This window comes from Balaenoptera acutorostrata, chromosome 20, assembly GCF_949987535.1.
Source record: "Balaenoptera acutorostrata chromosome 20, mBalAcu1.1, whole genome shotgun sequence".
Taxonomy (NCBI): domain Eukaryota; kingdom Metazoa; phylum Chordata; class Mammalia; order Artiodactyla; family Balaenopteridae; genus Balaenoptera; species Balaenoptera acutorostrata.
The window spans coordinates 21813464-21833024 of record NC_080083.1 but is presented as its reverse complement, the minus strand read 5'-3'; the positions used below and the strand labels follow the sequence as shown (position 1 = coordinate 21833024).

At 42.8% G+C, this 19561-nt stretch overlaps 1 protein-coding gene across 1 annotated transcript in view; it reads right to left on the bottom strand.

Moving 5' to 3' along the window:
• Positions 1–7072: 7072 nt before the first annotated feature.
• Positions 7073–19561, bottom strand: part of LOC103002163 (WAP four-disulfide core domain protein 3-like) — a 49153-nt gene continuing 36664 nt past the window's right edge. The window contains exons 4-6 of the mRNA XM_007190209.2: positions 9743–9844; positions 7545–7690; positions 7073–7365 (exon numbers count right to left, since the gene is read on the bottom strand). Of these exons, the coding sequence (XP_007190271.2) occupies positions 7312–7365; positions 7545–7690; positions 9743–9844 (302 nt within the window). The 3' untranslated portion in view covers positions 7073–7311. The remainder of the gene's footprint in view (positions 7366–7544; positions 7691–9742; positions 9845–19561) is intronic.

Below are 19561 nucleotides of genomic sequence, written 5' to 3'. Positions count from 1 at the left end.
ACCCCTTCCTCTGACTGACAAATATGACTCCTAAACCAGGAAAGCAGTGAGTGACTGAGAAAGAAGGTGAATTGGGACACTTTCATTCACTCATTCCTTTTTCAACACAAGTATCAGATGTCTTTTCTGGGCCAGGCACATGCTGGGCATGAGAAATATGTCCTTACAATGATTGCAGCGTAGGAACTGGGTGCTAGCTGGTGAAGGCACAGCCTGTTCTTTCACTTCACCCCTCCTTGCTCTGGGCCCTGGCACCTCTGGTCTAGAGGGCAGGGAGAGGCAGTAGGACAGCCAGCAAGGGTGCTCTTAGATCACCTGCTGGTGGTAAGGAGGCGACTCTAGTCTCCTGGCTTGGTCTGATTCTTTCTCCTCCTGGGCACCAGGCAGACATGGTGACCTTTGCCCATACGATACGTGTAATTGTCTTGGGATGGAGTTCCACCTCTCCTTGTCCCCCTTCATTTCTGAGGCCCCAAGTTCCCGATATACGTGTTAAACTCTTCCAGAATGTCTCCCATCATGAAGCACTGGGGTGGGGGTGGGGTGGGACTGCAGTAACCAACCAGCTAGGGAGTGAATTTCATTTCCCGGCTTCTTGTACCCACTCCTACACTAGAGGACTGATTCTCTGAAACACACGCTCCCCTTGGTTTTCTGGAGGGATAGGCCCTCTTCCCTCCCCAGTAGCAGCGGGGATCGGGGTGGGGGGGGGGAGGCATGTATGAACTCTGGCCATCAAAACTGTGTCTCATACGATGTCTGTCTTAATGTGAGATGAGGACGACTGGGCTGGTTGGTAATGGCAGGGCCAGTTTGTAATCTCTTAATAAGGCCCTGGGGAGATGGTTGATTTCTCTTTACAAAGCGCAGTACTTGACGTTTCGCCAGGGGCCCTGTTTCCTAATTCTGGGGCTACAGGAAGAGAGAGCTGCCCTGTTATGCTCCATTTGTCACAGTTCCTGAAATGCACCAGTTAGAGGTCCTTTGGGCAAACAACTGACCTCACAAATTGCTAATACCCCTAGGTGGGTTAAGGAGTACATTTATGGGTTATTCATTATGCAATTTTGCAAACTACCTTAACTCAATCCTGCCTATCCCAAAGCTGAGATTGGTTGGTGTCTAATTTCTGTAACAGGGTAAGAGCCAGAAAGAAACTTTTAGAGATGCTGAACGCTGACAAGAATATCAATCCATATATAATTCCAAATTTTTTTAAATGCTAAAAAAAAGTTTAAACTGCACAAAGCTCAAAGGTATGTTGAAATTAAATTCATTTCCTTTTAGGTGTCCTCTTTTCTGATTTGATTTTGGGTACTCTGTTTTGCTGGTTCCCTAAGCTGGTTCCCTTAGTTTGTCCGTTTGGTTACTCAAAGCTGAGTGGGGCCTTCAGAGCCTTGGTAATGAGGCCCCCGTCTTCCCTGGATTTACCTTGGCGTGCAGTTATTTGGTGCTGCCAGCTAAATAGACATTTAAGCCTTCTAGTTTTATAAAGCCTAAAGAAAATTTTGTCTTGTGACAAAAAAAATCTCAACAAGACCGGTAATCTGAATTGAAGCCCACCCGAGATGTGAGTGAAGGGCGTAACAACTCCCAAATGCCATTTAGTGAGCACTGGCTTTATTCCAGGCTAGGTTCTTTACCGACCTCCTCACATTTAATCCTAACAAGGCTGTGAGGTGGTCTGTTGGTTAGGAGTCTGATTGCTAAAAGAGGGAATTTAGTATGAAAATGCAAGGGTGTCATTTCTGCTTCACTTTCTTTTTTAAAAAAATTATTATTTATTTAAATTAGTTAATTTATTTTTGGCTGCGTTGGGTCTTCGTTGCTGCATGCGGGCTTTCTCTAGTTGTGGCGAGCGGGGGCTACTCTTCATTGCGGTGCATGGATTTCTCATTGTGGTGGCTTCTGTTGTTGTGGAGCATGGGCTCTAGGCGCGCGGGCTTCAGTAGTTGTGGCTCGCGGGCTCCAGAGCGCAGGCTCAATAGTTGTGGCGCACGGGCTTACTTGTTCATAGCATGCGGAATCTTCCCGGACCAGGGCTCGAACCTGTGTCCCTTGCATTGGCAGGCGAATTCTTAATCACTGAGCCACCAGGGAAGTCCTCTGCTTCACTTTCACATCTACTTCATCTTTCTTTCTCTGCTGACCGTCTTCCTCTGTTTTTCAAACCATATGGTAGGGGGAATGTTACCTCCCCTGAGCCCTCAAGTTCAAGATAAGTCCAGAAAGTACTAGATTTTCCCAATCCCAAATTTAAAATGCCAGAGGAGAGAATTTTCTTGGCCTGGTTTGAGTCAGATGTCACCCCCGTCCCCCAAACTGACAATACAGACAAAGCTGCTGAGGGCTCTGTGTGTGTGTTTGTGTAAGAGTGTATGTGTGTGTGCGTGTGTGTGTGTTGCGGGGGTATTCAGGGAGAAATTGTAATTAGGAAGACACACAACATCGTTTCCAATACAGACAGGATTATTGCCATTTTACAGATGAGAAAACTAAGTCACAGAGAGATTTAGTAACGTACCCCAAATGACAGTTAAAGGCAGAGCCAAGCTCAAACTCCAAAAGTAGTGCTCTTCTCTAGAACACGTTACTATCAGGTTAGGTCCAAATTCTTAGAAAATAATTTCGATTCTTCTCTGTGGCACAGATGAATGAGCTTTTTTTTAAAACTAAATTTATTTATTTTATTTATTTTTGGCTGCATTAGGTCTTTGTTGCTGTGCTCGGGCTTTCTCTACTTGCGGAGAGCGAGGGCTACTCTTCGCTGCGGTGTGCGGCCTTCTCATTGCGGTGGCTTCTCTTGTTGCAGAGCACGGGCTCTAGGCACGCAGGCTTCAGTAGTTGTGGCACGTGGGCTCAGTAGTTGTGGCTTACAGGCTCTAGAGTGCAGGCTCAGTAGTTGTGGCACACGGGCTTAGCTGCTCCGCGGCATGTGGGATCTTCCTGGACCAGGGATCGAACCCGTGTCCCCTGCATTGGCAGGCGCATTCTTAACCACTGCGCCACCAGGGAAGCCCACCTTGCGAGTTCTGAGGGCAGCCCCTGCAGCTCTGTGTTGACGATGGGGAGGAGGACGGACCCCCCTCTCCGCACACCCCACCTTCGCACGAACATCATGCTGCTGAGCAGAGTCTCCTTTGATGACAATGCAGATGGGCAGAGACGCGCTGTGAGTTATACTCTTCCCCTCTGAGCTCTGCAGCATGTGGAACCTGGATCAAGACACAGGTAATTGCAAACGTAACCCCTGATAGGCAGCTGACCTTTCTGGATGATATAGACCTGAGGTTAGCATTGAGTAATGTTGTACTTTCAAATAAGCTCTCTGAGCCAAAAGAAATAGCTTGTTCCACCTAATATTCAAAACTACTAAAGAATGGAGGCCACTTTGAGTGACAGAGAGAAAGGAGGTAGAAACAAAGGGACCTGGTATTTATTGGGCACTTCTATGTGCCAGGTCTTATAAACACACACATATACTAATACACATATATGTATTTTGAATAATATATATATAATTATATTGTATATTGAATAATATATATAATTATATGTATAAATATATACATATAATTATTTATATACACACACACACACATTATCTCCACTCCTTTTAAAGATCAAAAATACTCTCAGGGGTTATCTCTATTTCATACATGGGGAGATAATAACTTCCCCAGGTTCACACAGCTTCTTAATTACCTGTCTTTCTGACTCCAAATCCTAAGTTCTCTCGTCCACCCAACACTGTTTATGCCTTTTCCTTACACGTTCCCACTCACTATATTCTAGACCCAAATATTAATACTACAGGGCTCAAGGCTTGATCTAAGAATGGGCAATGGTACCCTCTCGTCTTCTCCCCCCAGCCTCCATGGGACTCTCTAGAATTCCTCACTGGGTCACACTACTTGAACTGCTAACAGGTAGAAATTCCCTTGGGTAAATAAGCCTCCTGCCATGTTCAGATGGAAGGAAAACCCCATATCTGAGTATCATAGCTTTTTTCCTTCCTTCTACCTTGTACAGAATCCTCAGGCCTCCTTTTCTTACAGGTTCTCAGAAATGTGGATCCAGCTTTTTGTATAAGTTTTCAATTTCCCTTTTGTAAAACTGTTTGGAAGAACATTTATTTTACAAGGATGGCTCGATTTGACCATTAGGATAGACCTACTCAACCCATGAGCGTCAGACTTACTGGGTAAATGACTTTACCAAACTCATTTCTTCTTCCTAAGAACACAGTAGATTACAGCTCCCAGCTTTCCTTGCAGTTGGCCATGGCCATGTGACTGAATTCCAGGCAATGTGAGCAGAAGTGATGTACCCCACTTCTGGGGCAAAGCCCTTAACTCCCCTCCCCACCCCAAACCCATGCCATCCATCCTCTTCTTCCTATTGTTAGCCCGAAGCACTTAGGCAAGTGATCCTGGAAGCCAAATGTTGAGGTTGATGAAACCACAATATGGAAGGAGCCTGCTTACCAAATTACCACTTGGAGGAAATCTGCCTGCTGTTCAAGAATACCCATTTTGGATTTCACACCAGGGAGGAATAAACCATAACTGAGTTAAGCCAGTAATATTTTGAGATTTATTTGTTGCGGCAGCTAATTTATACAATGTGAACTCTAATTAGTCACATCACTCTCTCTCTCTTTTTTTTTTTTTTTTTTTTTTGTATTTTGGCCACGTGGCATGTGGGATGGTTCCCTGACCAGACCAGGGATCAAACCTGGGCCTCTGCAGTGAAAGCACCAACTCCTAACCACTAGGCCACCAAGGAACTTCCCTAGTCACAAAACTCTTGACAAATCCATTTAATCTCCTGCCCCTAACCAGCCCCCGCACCTCCCCCCAACCATCCGACACACACACACACACACACACACACACACACACACACACACTCCACTGCTAAAGAGAAGGGCTATTTTGGGGGGGAAATTCCAATTTCTTAAAGTCACTATTATTTTTCCTGAATAGTGGTGATAGTGCAGCTGTTATGAAATACTACATTCTTATTGCATTTAAGAAGTGCCAGCCTATGCTATAATTCAGATGTGATTTCATTCCTTCCTTATAGGCTGTGAGGCTCAAGGACTTTGGGGTGACCCTATTGTGCATTTTATTGGCATAGGAGAGGGAATATTTGTGAGCCCTGGGATTTCAGCATGATATTGAGAAAGTGAAGTTCAGTGAAGAGGAGAAAAAGGGTAATGTAGACAAATATTTTGGAGTTGGACCAGCTGGAAATAAGTACAGGTTTTTGGGCCACCAGTGACTTTCCATTGCACAGATCCAAATGTACCAGCCAGAAAGCACTGCTTCCCCAGGCATATCATGTAGACTTTAGACTCCAGGGACATTGCAATCCACGGTCAGGTGAGATGGTGCTATTCTCACAACCCAACCTTAGAGGTTCCCTCTTTATCTCTCAAAATTTCAGGAGGACCCAGCACCCATAGCCTCTCTTTTAGGGACTAATTAGCTTGGCACAGAGACTGTGTAATTGATCCAGGTCTTTCAAGTGCTTGGTCACCCAAATGTTAACACAGATCCTGTAACAAGTCACTAACCAAGTGTTAGGAAACCCTGCAGTGTCAATTCCTAAGACCCCAGCACTATGAGTGCTTCCCACTGTGGGAGGGTGGTGAGTACAACAGCTTTCAAAGTGGTTGGTTGGAATTAAATTTGCAGATAAATATGCATTCTGCATTTTTATTTTTGGAGGTAGTATAGTATAAGAAACAGAGAGAGTTTTGGAGCCACTAAAATCTGGATTTAAATGCAGGTTCTACTACATCCTGGCCATATGACCTTGACAATTAATCTCTCTATGTTTCTTCATCAAGAGTTAGAGGCTCAGCATATTCAACTCATAGGACTGTTGTAAGGATAAGGAAATAATGTAGGGGAAATATCTAAAACTGAAAAATACATCAAATAAAATATTTTCCTTCTCCTTTAAATGTTTCCTTACTCTCGGTTGGGTTTTAAACTCCTAAAAGTAAGAGGTTATTCTTTACAACCTCTATGGAGCATTTGGTACCAAGAAAAGAACCACGATCTAGTTGTCACTCCTTTGGGCATCTTCCTCCAGACTGGGGACCCAATAGGGCTCTCTGCTACTTTACTAAGTCTTGAGATGACTCATTTTGGGGGCATGCTAGCTCTCCATTCCTTGTGCCCTGCTCAGAGGGTCCCAGTAGTAGGTGATGTGCAGACTACGTGAGTGGCATTATCCAAGTTTCAGTGTGTGTGGTAGACCACAGGAAGCTTGGTTGGAGTCCTGGAGTGAGGTGAGATGGGGGTTGGAGCCAATCACAGGGAAGAGGGAAACGTGCCCTTTGAGGAGAGAATAGGGGATGGAAACAGTGATGAGGAAGTAGAGAAGCAAATATAGACAATGATATCTGGAGTTTCAGCTGTGGAGTGGATGGTAGCTGGATTGAAATATGGAGTCAAGGCATAGGTGTGTGACAAGGGGAGGATCGAGTAGTAAGGGAGACATCTACGGTACTGGAGATAATAATTGGAGAAGTCTTTCATTAGAAAAGAAGAATGTTAGTGGAGAGGTTGGACTTAAATAGGAGTAGGGAGCATTTTTTTTTCCCATTATTACTGGGGATAAAGCAGAGTAAATGGATACACATATATGGGGGCAGAAGAGGAGGACATTTTTGCAAACTTGCAGTTCTTTTCCTAGTGAAGGATAGATGAGATAGACGGTGAGACCTGAATGGTGGAAGTTGGAGTGAGAGGTAGATGAGATGGGGAGTTGAAGAAAGATAAGTGGAAATCTTGGTTGTTGGGAGAGTGAATTTTCTGGGGGAAGTGTGGTTAGATTTCCAGGCAGTGTTGAGTGCCTGGGCTGGTCCCAGGGAAAAGGATGAGGAAGAAACAGAGGACATGAATGGTGATGGATGATGAAAAAGAGAGAGGGTCCATAGATTGGGGTTAAATACTTGTTGGAGGTAGAGGTACTAATGTAAGTGAACTAGAAATCTTACATAGAAATAATGACTCAGGTTTGATAATGCTACAGAAATCATTTTATTAACAAGAAAGATAATTTTGAAAGCAGTCACCTCATGATTCCTCAAACAATTGCCAGAATTCAGCACTTAAACCAAGTTATTTTAGATCCACATCCTGTGATCCTGGGGTCAGTAAGAAAGCACAGCTCTTAGAATAAAGATGACGTTTGGGAACAGTTACTGAAGGAGACCAAGGTTCAATTATCATCCGAAAAGATAATGAGCATTTCAAAGAAAGGAGCATTTGGTACCAAGAAAAGAACCACGATCTAGTTGTCACTCCTTTGGGCATCTTCCTCCAGACTGGAGACCCAATAGGGCTCCTAAAATACAAAGGTAATTATGTCACTTTCCAGAAATTCCTGCTCTTTCCTACCAACCAGCTTTCTCCACAAGTCACCCAGACTTCAGTGAGCAGAGGGGCAGCTGGGGTCCCTTCTGGGCTGGCAAAGGCCAGCAGGAACTCATCCTCCCCATAAGCAGCTCTCTGTCTTATACTCACGGCTCGAACAGCAGTGCAAACGTGTCCACAACCATTGCTGCAGCATTTTTGTCCCAGGGGACAGAATTCATCCCTTCTGCACATTTCAACACAAGTTCCAAACGATCCTTTTTGCAGCGGTGGACAAGTTCCAGGTCTCTGTTCATCTGAAAAACAAAACAGTCTTGCCAGAACCCAGGCTGGCTCTGTAGAAGGGAGTGGGACCCAGTGCTGAGAGAGAGCAAGCTGAAGTGTCTCACTCCCTGATGGACCTTTAGCCTCTTCCCTTCTTGATGCCCCCAATCTTTCCCCCTTCTAAACCTTAGAGGCACACAGTACTGTTTTGTGTATGGGAAAACACACTGATGACCAGCAGCTGCAGCATCTTGGGAGAAGAGGAGAGAGCCTTGCCTTTAACCCCCTTCTTTTTGTTCCAGCTGAAACTAGATAATTAAATCCCAGATCACAAACAGAGCCAACTTCTCACCAATTCTATGCGCCTTCAGGTGCCAATGAACACTGAGTCCCACAGTGTGAAAATCAGACTGGGTACTAATACCACCACCAGCCTTACTTCTAGTATAGGGCTCTGATGACTGCATTTGGAAAGAAATATTAGATAAAAGACAAAAGACCAGGTTTCAAGTCTTTTGTTTTTGTTTGTTTTAAAGGGAGTTCCCTGCTGGTCCAGTGGTTAGGACTTGGCGCTTTCACTGCTGTGACCCGGGTTCCATCCCTGGTCAGGGAACTAAGATCCCCAATCCAGTATCTAGTGCTACTCAAAATGGGTCCCCTGACCCAGCAGAATCAGCATCCCCTGGGAGCTTGTTAGAAATTCAGATTCTTGGGTCCCACCCCAGACCTACTGAAACAGAAACACTAGGGCTGGGGCACAGCAATCTGGATTTAACAAGCCTTCCCCCCGGTCATTCATTTTAAAAAAAATTATTTATTATTTATTTATTTTTGGCTACATTGGGTCTTAGTTGCGGCACACGGGATCGTTCGTTGCGGTGCGTGGGCTTCTCTCTAGCTGTGGTGTGCGGGCTTAGTAGTTGTGGCGGGCAGGCTTAGTTGCCCCGTGACATGTGGGATCTTAGTTCTCTGACCAGGGATCGAACCGGTGTCCCCTGCATTGCAAGATGGATTCTCAACCACTGGACCACCAAGGAAGTACCCCTCACAAGGTCATTCTTATGTGTGTTGATATGGGAGAACCCCTGCTGCCTATCACCCCCCAAAACAGTCTACCCTATTGAGTTAGGGTAGACTAACTAACATGGAAAATGCAGGCTGGCTATCACTCTTGTGAATCAAGTGAAATGGTGGTTGACAATTGTCTATTCCATGTTGGGCAGAGATCTCCTTCATCTGTGGGGTTTCCTTACATACTCCTCCGTCCCCACCACCCCCCCACCCCAAAACATCTAAGTGTGGTCCTTGATCCTGAGACAATGTAGAGATGTGTTAGCAAGCTGTTCCTTGGATGATACACCCAGTCTTAACTCTACAGCCTCCCTAGTTCCCAGACCACTTTGGTTTTTGTTTGTTTGTTTGTTTGTTTTTTGGCTGTGCCACGCAGCAAGTGGGATCTTAGTTCTCCAACCAGGGATCGAACCCGGGCCCCCTGCATTGGAAGCTTGCAGTCTTAACCACTGGACCGCCAGGGAAGTCCCTTCCAGGCCACTTTGATGCACCCACCAAACTTACAGCAGCAAAGATCAATCCTAGGCTTTCAGTCAAGAAAGTAAGGGAGTTGAAGGTTCTGTGGGGAAAGAGTACCAGCCAGCCATGGCTGGCAAGAGTCTGCCTGGGCAGGCGTACATACTGGTGGACTGAATGAATGAACCTGTGTGTTTCACACTGGTGTGGACGTGTGTTTGGGTGTGAGATATCAGCTAACGTGTTCATAACCATGTTCTTTCCAGCCCTTGTTGAAGAATAATTTGGTACCTTAACGTTATTTCATTTTTGTTTTAAGAGTATTTCCAGCTTTTTCAAGTTTACAAATACTTCTAAAGCAAGATATTATTAATCTGTCTTCATGGTCTTCTAGACTTGGGAGAATTCTATTCTTTTCTAATTCTCCCAGAGGTTAGTAGTGGCCCCAGTATAGCCGCCTCCTCTCTCTCTGTGCAGCTGGCCTGAGAGCCATTATCCTGGCAGGGCTAAGCATTCAGTTAGTCAGGGACGTGGACGGCTGGGCTTGCAGTGCTTACCTAGGTTTCTGAAGGGTACACAGATATGGCCACATCCAGTGTTGACACACCAACTCCCTAGAGTGCAGTCCCAGGGTCCTTGGCATTCCTCCACACAGATATCTACGGGTAGAAAAAATTCAGCCGAAAACTGTTAAGCCTGACAGGATAACAGGGGAGGGCTGTGAGAAGGTTTGTTTGTTTAAACTTTTATCCAATTCAAAAAATAGAGACAAGCTATCTACCTATTTTGCACTATCATAAAAGTAGTACGTTTTTATTTTTAAAACAAAAAATACTCAACTATATTAAGTAAAAAGGAAGTTTCTCTTTCCCTCAACCCAACCAGTCCATTTCCCAGGAGATATCTACTATTTCCTGTAGCTCCTTCTGGAATCTTCCCTTTGCTTTTACAAATATAAGTACAAACACATCAATAACACACATATATACATACACAATGCGAGTAGATGTTTGTCTGTTAAATTACAAATACGTGGAGTGAGGCTGTAGCTTTTTGGGTGTTGAAAGGTGTCTTCATGAGGCAATATAGCAATCTATATCAAAAGCTTTCAAATGTAATTTGGCCATTCTACTTTTAGGAATTTATCCTAAGAAATATGATTTAGCTCAAGGACATTTATCTTGTCCTTGTTATTAAAAAGTAACTCAAAATGATAGATTATCTAATTCTATAATAGTAGAAGAAGGCATGGAAAGAAGGCATATCCACATACTGGAAAACAATGAAGCTTTTTAAAATGTGTGATAGAATTGTGTTTATTGATTAGGGATGGGCTACAACACCATATTTGTAAAAATCATATATCCTGGATTTTTGTTTGTTTGTTTATATCTCTGTTACTATGAGATCTTTAAGGACAAAGACTTCTCCTTAACTATCTCCCAGCACTCAGCACAGTTCCAGACATGCAATAACCACAAAATAAACATTTATTCCTTGTTAAATCTGGAAAAATGTATCTGTGTGTGTATGAAACATGGAAGCTTTTATTTTAAAGGTTAACGTGGTTATCTGGGTAATGGGATCGTGGATAATTTATCTTTTTAATTAGTAGTATTTCTGAGGTTTTTTTATAATGAACATTATTAGTTGTATAACAAAATAAAAGAAGTTTCTGTGCTCAAAAAGTCAGGACACACAGGTCTGTGATATGCTTTTCCCTCTGGAAGGACAAGCCTGAAAGCAGAGACCCTGGAAATTAACCATCTACGGAAGGGAAGTCTGGGTAGAGCTAAGCACACAGTCTCTCTGTGTTGTGCGGGGTTTGGGGACCTGGGCAGGGCTGTGTGCTTTTATCTTTGTCCTGGACTGAAGAGCAGACTCGATTACATCCCTTCTTGATACATTGTTCTCCAGCCCCACAGTCCGAGTTTCCTTGGCAGTGATCCACACAGGTTCCTAACATCAGAAAAGGCTCAGTGAGTTGGTGGAAATGTAAATTGGTACAGCTGCTGTGGAGAACATTGTGGAGGTTCCTCAAAAAACTAAAAATAGAGCTACCATATGATCCTGCAATCCCACTCCTGGGCATATATCGGGAGAAAAACATGGTCCGAAATGATACATGTTCCCCAATGTTCACTGCAGCACTGTTTATAATAGCCAAGACATGGAAGCAACCTAAACGTCCATCAACAGAGGAATGGATAAAGAAGATGTGGCACATATATACAATGGAATATTACTCAGCCATTAAAATGAGCAAAAGCCACCTTGTGTCACTGAAGCTGTGAAACCGAGTGACGTGAAGAAACCATTAAAGTCACCAGATCCAGGATGAGGTCCCTCTGTCATCCTGACCACAGCAGAAGCACAGCCTGGTCCTTTCCTTGGCAGTGAAGCTGAGGGTGTACTTGCAAGGTGCTCATCATAACCAGTGGCCTTTTGGTTCAAAGGAATGTCTTCTCTTTAAGTGACTTGACTGATTTTGCTACTTGTGCTTTTAGAGTCACATATCAGTATCAAGACCTTAATTATCACCAACTTACATATAAAGAAACCATATTGGGCAGGAAAAAATTCAGCCTGAGGGAGCAAAGGTTTGGTCTGGGGCACTGCTTGAGGGCAAATTTGGGGAAAAGTTGGGGGTGTAACTTGTTAAGGGACCTCTCAAATTTTCTTCTTATCCAGCTGTGCAGAGAATTGAGCAGAAACGTTGCTAGGAAGATTGGGGGGTGGGGGGGTGGGTGGGTGGTAGGGTGCCCTGAAAGAGTGAGCCAAATTAAAGAGAATGTGCAACCAAAGCCTTTTTAGGGGACGGGGAGTGGGGCCACCCTGCTGTGTGCCCCTGAAGCAGAGAGCAAGAGAAGGAAGTGTCAAATCCCAGCAGCCTGCAGGGAAACTGACACCATTGATCAACAGTGAGACTGACATCCCTGTGGCTTTGGGAAACCAAGCTAATGTGGGCACCAGCTCGCCCCCAGTGAGTCTGGCTGGGAGACCTTGGGTTGGGGCTCTGGTCAGAGGTCCCCAGACCTGATGGGAGGAGAGTTCAGGTCCCAGGTTTCCAGCTCCTGGTTCCTGTCTTGAGGATGGTATAACCCCTGCATGCACTTATTCTCTGGTCTGGTGGGACTGTTCCGTGAATGAGTTCATCTCCCGTAAGATTTCCAGAGCTTTGACTTTAAAGGAAGAAAAGAACAAATAATCTCTGCAACAACTCTGCCAGCTGAGCCAGTGCACAAACACCAGCTTCCTGTAGCATCTATTTCTTCTCCAGGATAGATTCCTCATTTGAAATGTGGAGTTTCTTACACAAATAATTGGAGAATAGAGGCTGATCATATCCAACAAACTATGTGCCCAAGCTAAGAGTCTCATCTGTTCTTTTCCGATTTTTATTTCATTTTTTTCTTCTGGGTGACCTGACTTAAATTAGCCAGGTTTAGGAGGAAATGAGGGCAGAGGAGGAGTGGATGCTAAGATTCTTTTTGCTTGTCCCAGCTCCCATGAGTTCTGCCACAGGGCGGCCCCATGCAGTGAGTCACTGGTTTTCTGAGCACATCTGCTTCTCCAGATGTTTATACTGTGAAAAACGTGTTAAGGAAACCTAACTCAAAATCGGAGCGAGGAAACCACGAAGGAAGGGCTCTCACGCAGGTACCACTCATGGCAGCTTGCGCCCTCCAGCAGGAAAGAGGAAGATCTCCTGTTGCCGGCCAACCGGGAGCCGCCCTCGCCTACAGCCAATGAGAAGCTACCACCACTTCAGACTCTCACTTTCCTCCAATGAACTTCTGTACGAAACAACCCCTCCCAACTTCCTCCTGTCCTTTGTAAAAGCACGCTCTCCTTTGTTCTCCAGATTTGCCCGTGGTTTGCCACATTTTGCTCGTCTCCAATTGCAACTCCTCTGCTATTCTTGAATAAACTCAATTTTGCTGGCTGAATTGCTTACCTTTTTCTTTTAAAAGGCTGACAGTACTATATACATTCATATATTTCATTTAATCCTCACACAATGTAGTAACGGAGATACCATTTTCTGGGTTTCCTTGATGAGGAAACTGGGGGTTAAAAATATTACATACATTTCCCCAGTGTCCCCAGAGCAACGTTTTGAAATAAAGTCCTAATCCCATGCAGTGTTGCCTCCTACTTAACAGTATTTCCTGTTACTCCGTTCTTTTCCCTACCATTAATTTTTTTTTTAAATTATGTGCTAGGGTCAGGGCCAAATACATGATCTACATTAGCGCATTCAGTCCTCACCATACACTCTGCGATAGGTGTTGACCCATGTTGCAGCAGAGGAACTCGAGGTAAAGTAACTTGCCCTAAACCCCACTTTGGTGAGCTGCAGAGGTGGGATTTGAAGGCTCTGGAGCCCTGCCCTGCACCTCCCACTCTGCCAAGCACCGAGCCAGCATCAATCCTGACTTAGCCACTCACTGGTTTTATAACCACAAGCAATTCAAAGTCACTTAAACCCAAGAAACCTCAGTTTCTTCATCCAGGCATAATAAGGAGGTACATAAAATCTAGTGAGAAGAACCAGCATTGAGGTATTGCTTAGAATAGCAACAATAAACAAAATAACAAAACAAAATCCCACCTGAAATGTCCACTAGAAGGTGATTTACTGAGGTGATGTAGTATATTCTATATGGTGGGATACAGTAAATTAAATTAATTAATTAATTAAATGTATTAAATGTAATAATTAAATATGTGAAATAAAGTAAAATGAAATGTATTGTGTTGACAGTGAAAGCTGCTCCCAACAAAACTTAAGTGACAAAACAGTATTTATGGGGAGAGGATTAACCAAGATGGCGGAGTAGAAGGACGTGCTCTCACTCCCTCTTGTGAGAGCACCAGAATCACAACTGGCTGCTGGACAATCATTGACAGGAAGACACTGGACTTCACCAAGGAGGATACCCCACGTCCAAGGACAGAGGAGAAGCCACAGTGAGACGGTAGGAGGGGCGCAATCAGAGTAAAATCAAATCCCATAATTGCTGGGTGGGTGACTCACAGACTGGCGAACACTTATACCACAGAAGTCCACCCACTGGAGTGAAGGTTCTGAGCCCCACGTCAGGCTTCCCAACCTGGGGGTCTGGCAACGGGAGGAGGAATTCCTAGAGAATCAGACTTTGAAGCCTAGTGGGAATTGATTGCAGGACTTCGACAGGACTGGGGGAAACAGAGACCCCACTCTTGGAGGGCACACACAAAGTAGTGTGCGCATCGGGACCCAGGGGAAGGAGCAGTGACCCTGGGGGAGACTGAACCAGACCTACCTGCTGGTGTTGGGGGGTCTCCTGCAGAGGCAGGGGGTGGCTCTGTTTCACCGTGGGGACAAGGACACTGGCAGCAGAGGTTCTGGGAAGTTCTCCTTGGCGTGAGCCCTCCCAGAGTCTGCCATTAACCCCACCAAAGAGCCCAGGTAGGCTCCAGTGTTGGGTTGCCTCAGGCAAAACAATCAACAGGGAGGGAAACCAGCCCCACCCATCAACAGTCAAGTGGATTAAAGTTTTACGGAGCTCTGACCGCCACAGCAACAGTCAGCTCTACCCACCACCAGAGCCTCCCATCAAGCTTCTTAGATAGCCTCAACCACCAGAGGGCAGACAGCAGAAGCAAGAAAAACTACAATCCTGCAGCCTGTGGACCAAAAACCACAGTTACAGAAAGACAGATAAGATGAAAAGGCAGAGGGCTATATACCAGACGAAGGAACAAGAAAAAACCCCAGAAAAACAACGAAATGAAGTGGAGATAGGCAACCTTCCAGAAAAAGAATTCAGAATAATGATAGTGAAGATGATCCAGGACCTCGGAATAAGAATGGAGGCAAAGATTGAGAAGATGCAAGAAATGATTAACAGAGACCTAGAAGAATTAAAGAACAAACAAACAGAGATGACCAATACAATAACTGAAATGAAAACTACACTAGAAGGAATCAATAGCAGAATAACTGAGGCAGAAGAACGGATAAGTGACCTGGAAGACAGAATGGTGGAATTCACTGCTGCGGAACAGACTAAAGAAAAAAGAATGAAAAGAAATGAAGACAGCCTAAGAGACCTCTGGGACAACATTAAACGCAACAACATTCACATTATAGGGGTCCCAGAAGGAGAAGAGAGAGAGAAAGGACCAGAGAAAATATTTGAAGAGATTATAGTTGAAAACTTCCCTAACATGGGAAGGAAATAGCCACCCAAGTCCAGGAAGCGCAGAGAGTCCCATACAGGATAAACCCAAGGAGAAACACGCCAAGACACATAGTAATCAAAGTGGCAAAAATTAAAGACAAAGAAAAATTATTGAAAGCAGCAAGGGAAAAACGACAAATAACATACAAGGGAACTCCCATAAGGTTAACAGCTGATTTCTCAGCAGAAACTCTACAAGCCAGAAGGGAGTGGCATGATATACTTAAAGTGATGAAAGGGAAGAACCTACAACCAAGATTACTCTACCCGGCAAGGATCTCATTTAGATTCGATGGAGAAATCAAAAGCTTTACAGACAAGCAAAAGCTAAGAGAATTCAGCACCACCAAACCAGCTCTACAACAAATGCTAAAGGAACTTCTCTAAGTGGGAAACACAAGAGAAGAAAAGGACCTACAAAAACAAACCCAAAACAATTGAGAAAATGGTCATAGGAACATACATATCGATAATTACCTTAAACGTGAATGGATAAAATGCTCCAACCAAAAGACACAGGCTTGCTGAATGGATACAAAAACAAGACCCATATATATGCTGTCTACAAGACACCCACTTTAGACCTAGGGACACATACAGAGTGAAAGTGAGGGGATGGAAAAAGATATTCCATGCAAATGGAAATCAAAAGAAAGCTGGAGTAGCTATACTCATATCAGATAAAATAGACTTTAAAATAAAGAATGTTACAAGAGACAAGGAAGGACACTACATAATGATGAAGGGATCAATCCAAGAAGAAGATATAACAATTATAAATATATATGCACCCAACGTAGGAGCACCTCAATACATAAGGCAACTGCTAACAGCTATAAAAGAGGAAATAGACAGGAACACAATAATAGTGGGGGACTTTAACACCTCACTTACACCAATGGACAGATCATCCAAAATGAAAATAAATAAGGAAACAGAAGCTTTAAATGACACAATAGACCAGATAGATTTAATTGATATTTATAGGACATCCCATCCAAAAACAGCAGATTACACGTTCATCTCAAGTGCGCACGGAACATTCTCCAGGATAGATCACATCTTGGGTCACAAATCAAGCCTCAGTAAATTTAAGAAAATTGAAATCATATCAAGCATCTTTTCTGACCACAACGCTATGAGATTAGAAATGAATTACAGGGGAAAAAACATAAAAAAGATAAACACATGGAGGCTAAACAATACGTTACTAAATAACCAAGAGATCACTGAAGAAATCAAAGAGGAAATCAAAAAATACCCAGAGACAAATGACAATGAAAACACGATGACCCAAAACCTACGGGATGCAGCAAAAGCAGTTCTAAGAGGGAAGTTTATAGCTATACAAGCCTACCTAAAGAAAAAAGAAAAATCTCAAGTAAACAATCTAACCTTACACCTAAAGAAACTAGAGAAAGAAGAACAAGCAAAACCCAAAGTTAGCAGAAGGAAACAAATCATAAAGATCAGAGCAGAAATAAATGAAATAGAAACAAAGAAAACAATAGCAAAGATCAATAAAACTAAAAGTTGGTTCTTTGAGAAGATAAACAAAATTGATAAGCCATTAGCCAGACTCATCAAGAAAAAGAGGGAGAGGACTCAAATCAATAAAATCAGAAATGAAAAAGGAGAAGTTACAACAGACTCTGCAGAAATACAAAGCATCCTAAGAGACTACTACAAGCAACTTTATGCCAATAAAATGGACAACCTGGAAGAAATGGACAAATTCTTAGAAAGGTATAACCTTCCAAGACTGAACCAGGAAGAAACAGAAAATATGAACAGACCAATCACAAGTAATGAAATTGAAACTGTGATTAAAAATCTTCCAACAAACAAAAGTCCAGGACCAGATGGCTTCACAGGGGAATTCTATCCAACATTTAGAGAAGAGCTAACACCTATCCTTCTCAAACTCTTCCAAAAAATTGTGGAGGAAGGAACACTCCTAAACTCATTCTATGAGGCCACCATCACCCTGATACCAAAACCAGACAAAGACACTACAAAAAAAGAAAATTACAGACCAATATCACTGATGAATATAGATGCAAAAATCCTCAACAAAATACTAGCAAACAGAATCCAACAACACATTAAAAGGATCATACACCACGATCAAGTGGGATTTATCCCAGGGATGCAAGGATTCTTCAATATATGCAAATCAATCAATGTGATACACCATATTAACAAATTGAAGAATAAAAACCATATGATCATCTCAATAGATGCAGAAAAAGCTTTTGACAAAATTCAACACCCATTTATGATAAAAACTCTCCAGAAAGTGGGCATAGAGGGAACCTACCTCAACATAATAAAGGCCATATATGACAAACCCACAGCAAACATCATTCTCAATGGTGAAAAACTGAAAGCATTTCCTCTAAGATCAGGAACGAGACAAGGATGTCCACTCTCACCACTATTATTCAACATAGTTCTGGAAGTCCTAGCCATGGCAATCAGAGAAGAAAAAGAAATAAAAGGAATACAAATTGGAAAAGAAGAAGTAAAACTGTCACTGTTTGCAGATGACATGATACTATACATAGAGAATCCTAAAACTGCCACCAGAAAACTGCTAGAGCTAATTAATGAATATGGTAAAGTTGCAGGATACAAAATTAATGCACAGAAATCTCTTGCATTCCTATATACTAATGATGAAAAATCTGAAAGAGAAATTAAGGAAACACTCCCATTTACCATTGCAACAAAAAGAATAAAATACCTAGGAATAAACCTACCTAGGGAGACAAAAGACCTGTATGCAGAAAACTATAAGACACTGATGAAAGAAATTAAAGATGATACCAACAGATGGAGAGATATACCATGTTCTTGGATTGGAAGAATCAACATTGTGAAAATGACTATACTACCCAAAGCAATCTACAGATTCAATGCAATCCCTATCAAATTACCAAGGGCATTTTTTACGGAGCTAGAACAAATCATCTTAAAATTTGTATGGAGACACAAAAGACCCCGAATAGCCAAAGCAGTCTTGAGGGAAAAAAACGGAGCTGGAGGAATCAGCTATATAGTCAGTATAGTCTGAAGTCAGGGTCAGATGGAGAGATATACCATGTTCTTGGATTGGAAGAATCAACATTGTGAAAATGACTCTACTACCCAAAGCAATCTACAGATTCAATGCAATCCCTATCAAATTACCACTGGCATTTTTCACAGAACTAGAACAAAAAATTTCACAATTTGTATGGAAACACAAAAGACCCCGAATAGCCAAAGCTATCTTGAGAAAGAAAAATGGAGCTGGAGGAATCAGGCTCCCGGACTTCAGACTATATTACAAAGCCACAGTAATCAAGACAGTATGGTACTGGCACAAAAACAGAAATATAGATCAATGGAACAGGATAGAAAGCCCAGAGATAAACCCAAGCACATATGGTCACCTTATCTTTGATAAAGGAGGCAAGAATATACAGTGAAGAAAAGACAGCCTCTTCAATAAGTGGTGCTGGGAAAACTGGACAGCTACATGTAAAAGTATGAAATTAGAACACTTCCTAACACCATACACAAAAATAAACTCAAAATGGATTAAAGACCTAAATGTAAGGCCAGACACTATCAAACTCTTAGAGGAATACATAGGCAGAACACTCTATGACATAAATCACAGCAAGATCCTTTTTGATCCACCTCCTAGAGAAATGGAAATAAAAACAAACATAAACAAATGGGACCTAATGAAACTTAAAAGCTTTTGCACAGCAAAGGAAACCATAAACAAGACCAAAAGACAACCCTCAGAATGGGAGAAAATATTTGCAAATGAAGCAACTGACAAAGGATTAATCTCCAAAATTTACAAGCAGCTCATGCAGCTCAATATCAAAAAAACAAACAACCCAATCCAAAAATGGGCAGAAGACCTAAATAGACCTTTCTCCAAAGAAGACATACAGATTGCCAACAAACACATGAAAGAATGCTCAACATCATTAATCATTAGAGAAATGCAAATCAAAACTACAATGAGATATCATCTCACACCGGTCAGAATGGACATCATCAAAAAATCTGCAAACAATAAATGCTGGAGAGGGTGTGGAGAAAAGGGAACCCTCTTGCACTGTTGGTGGGAATGTAAATTGATAC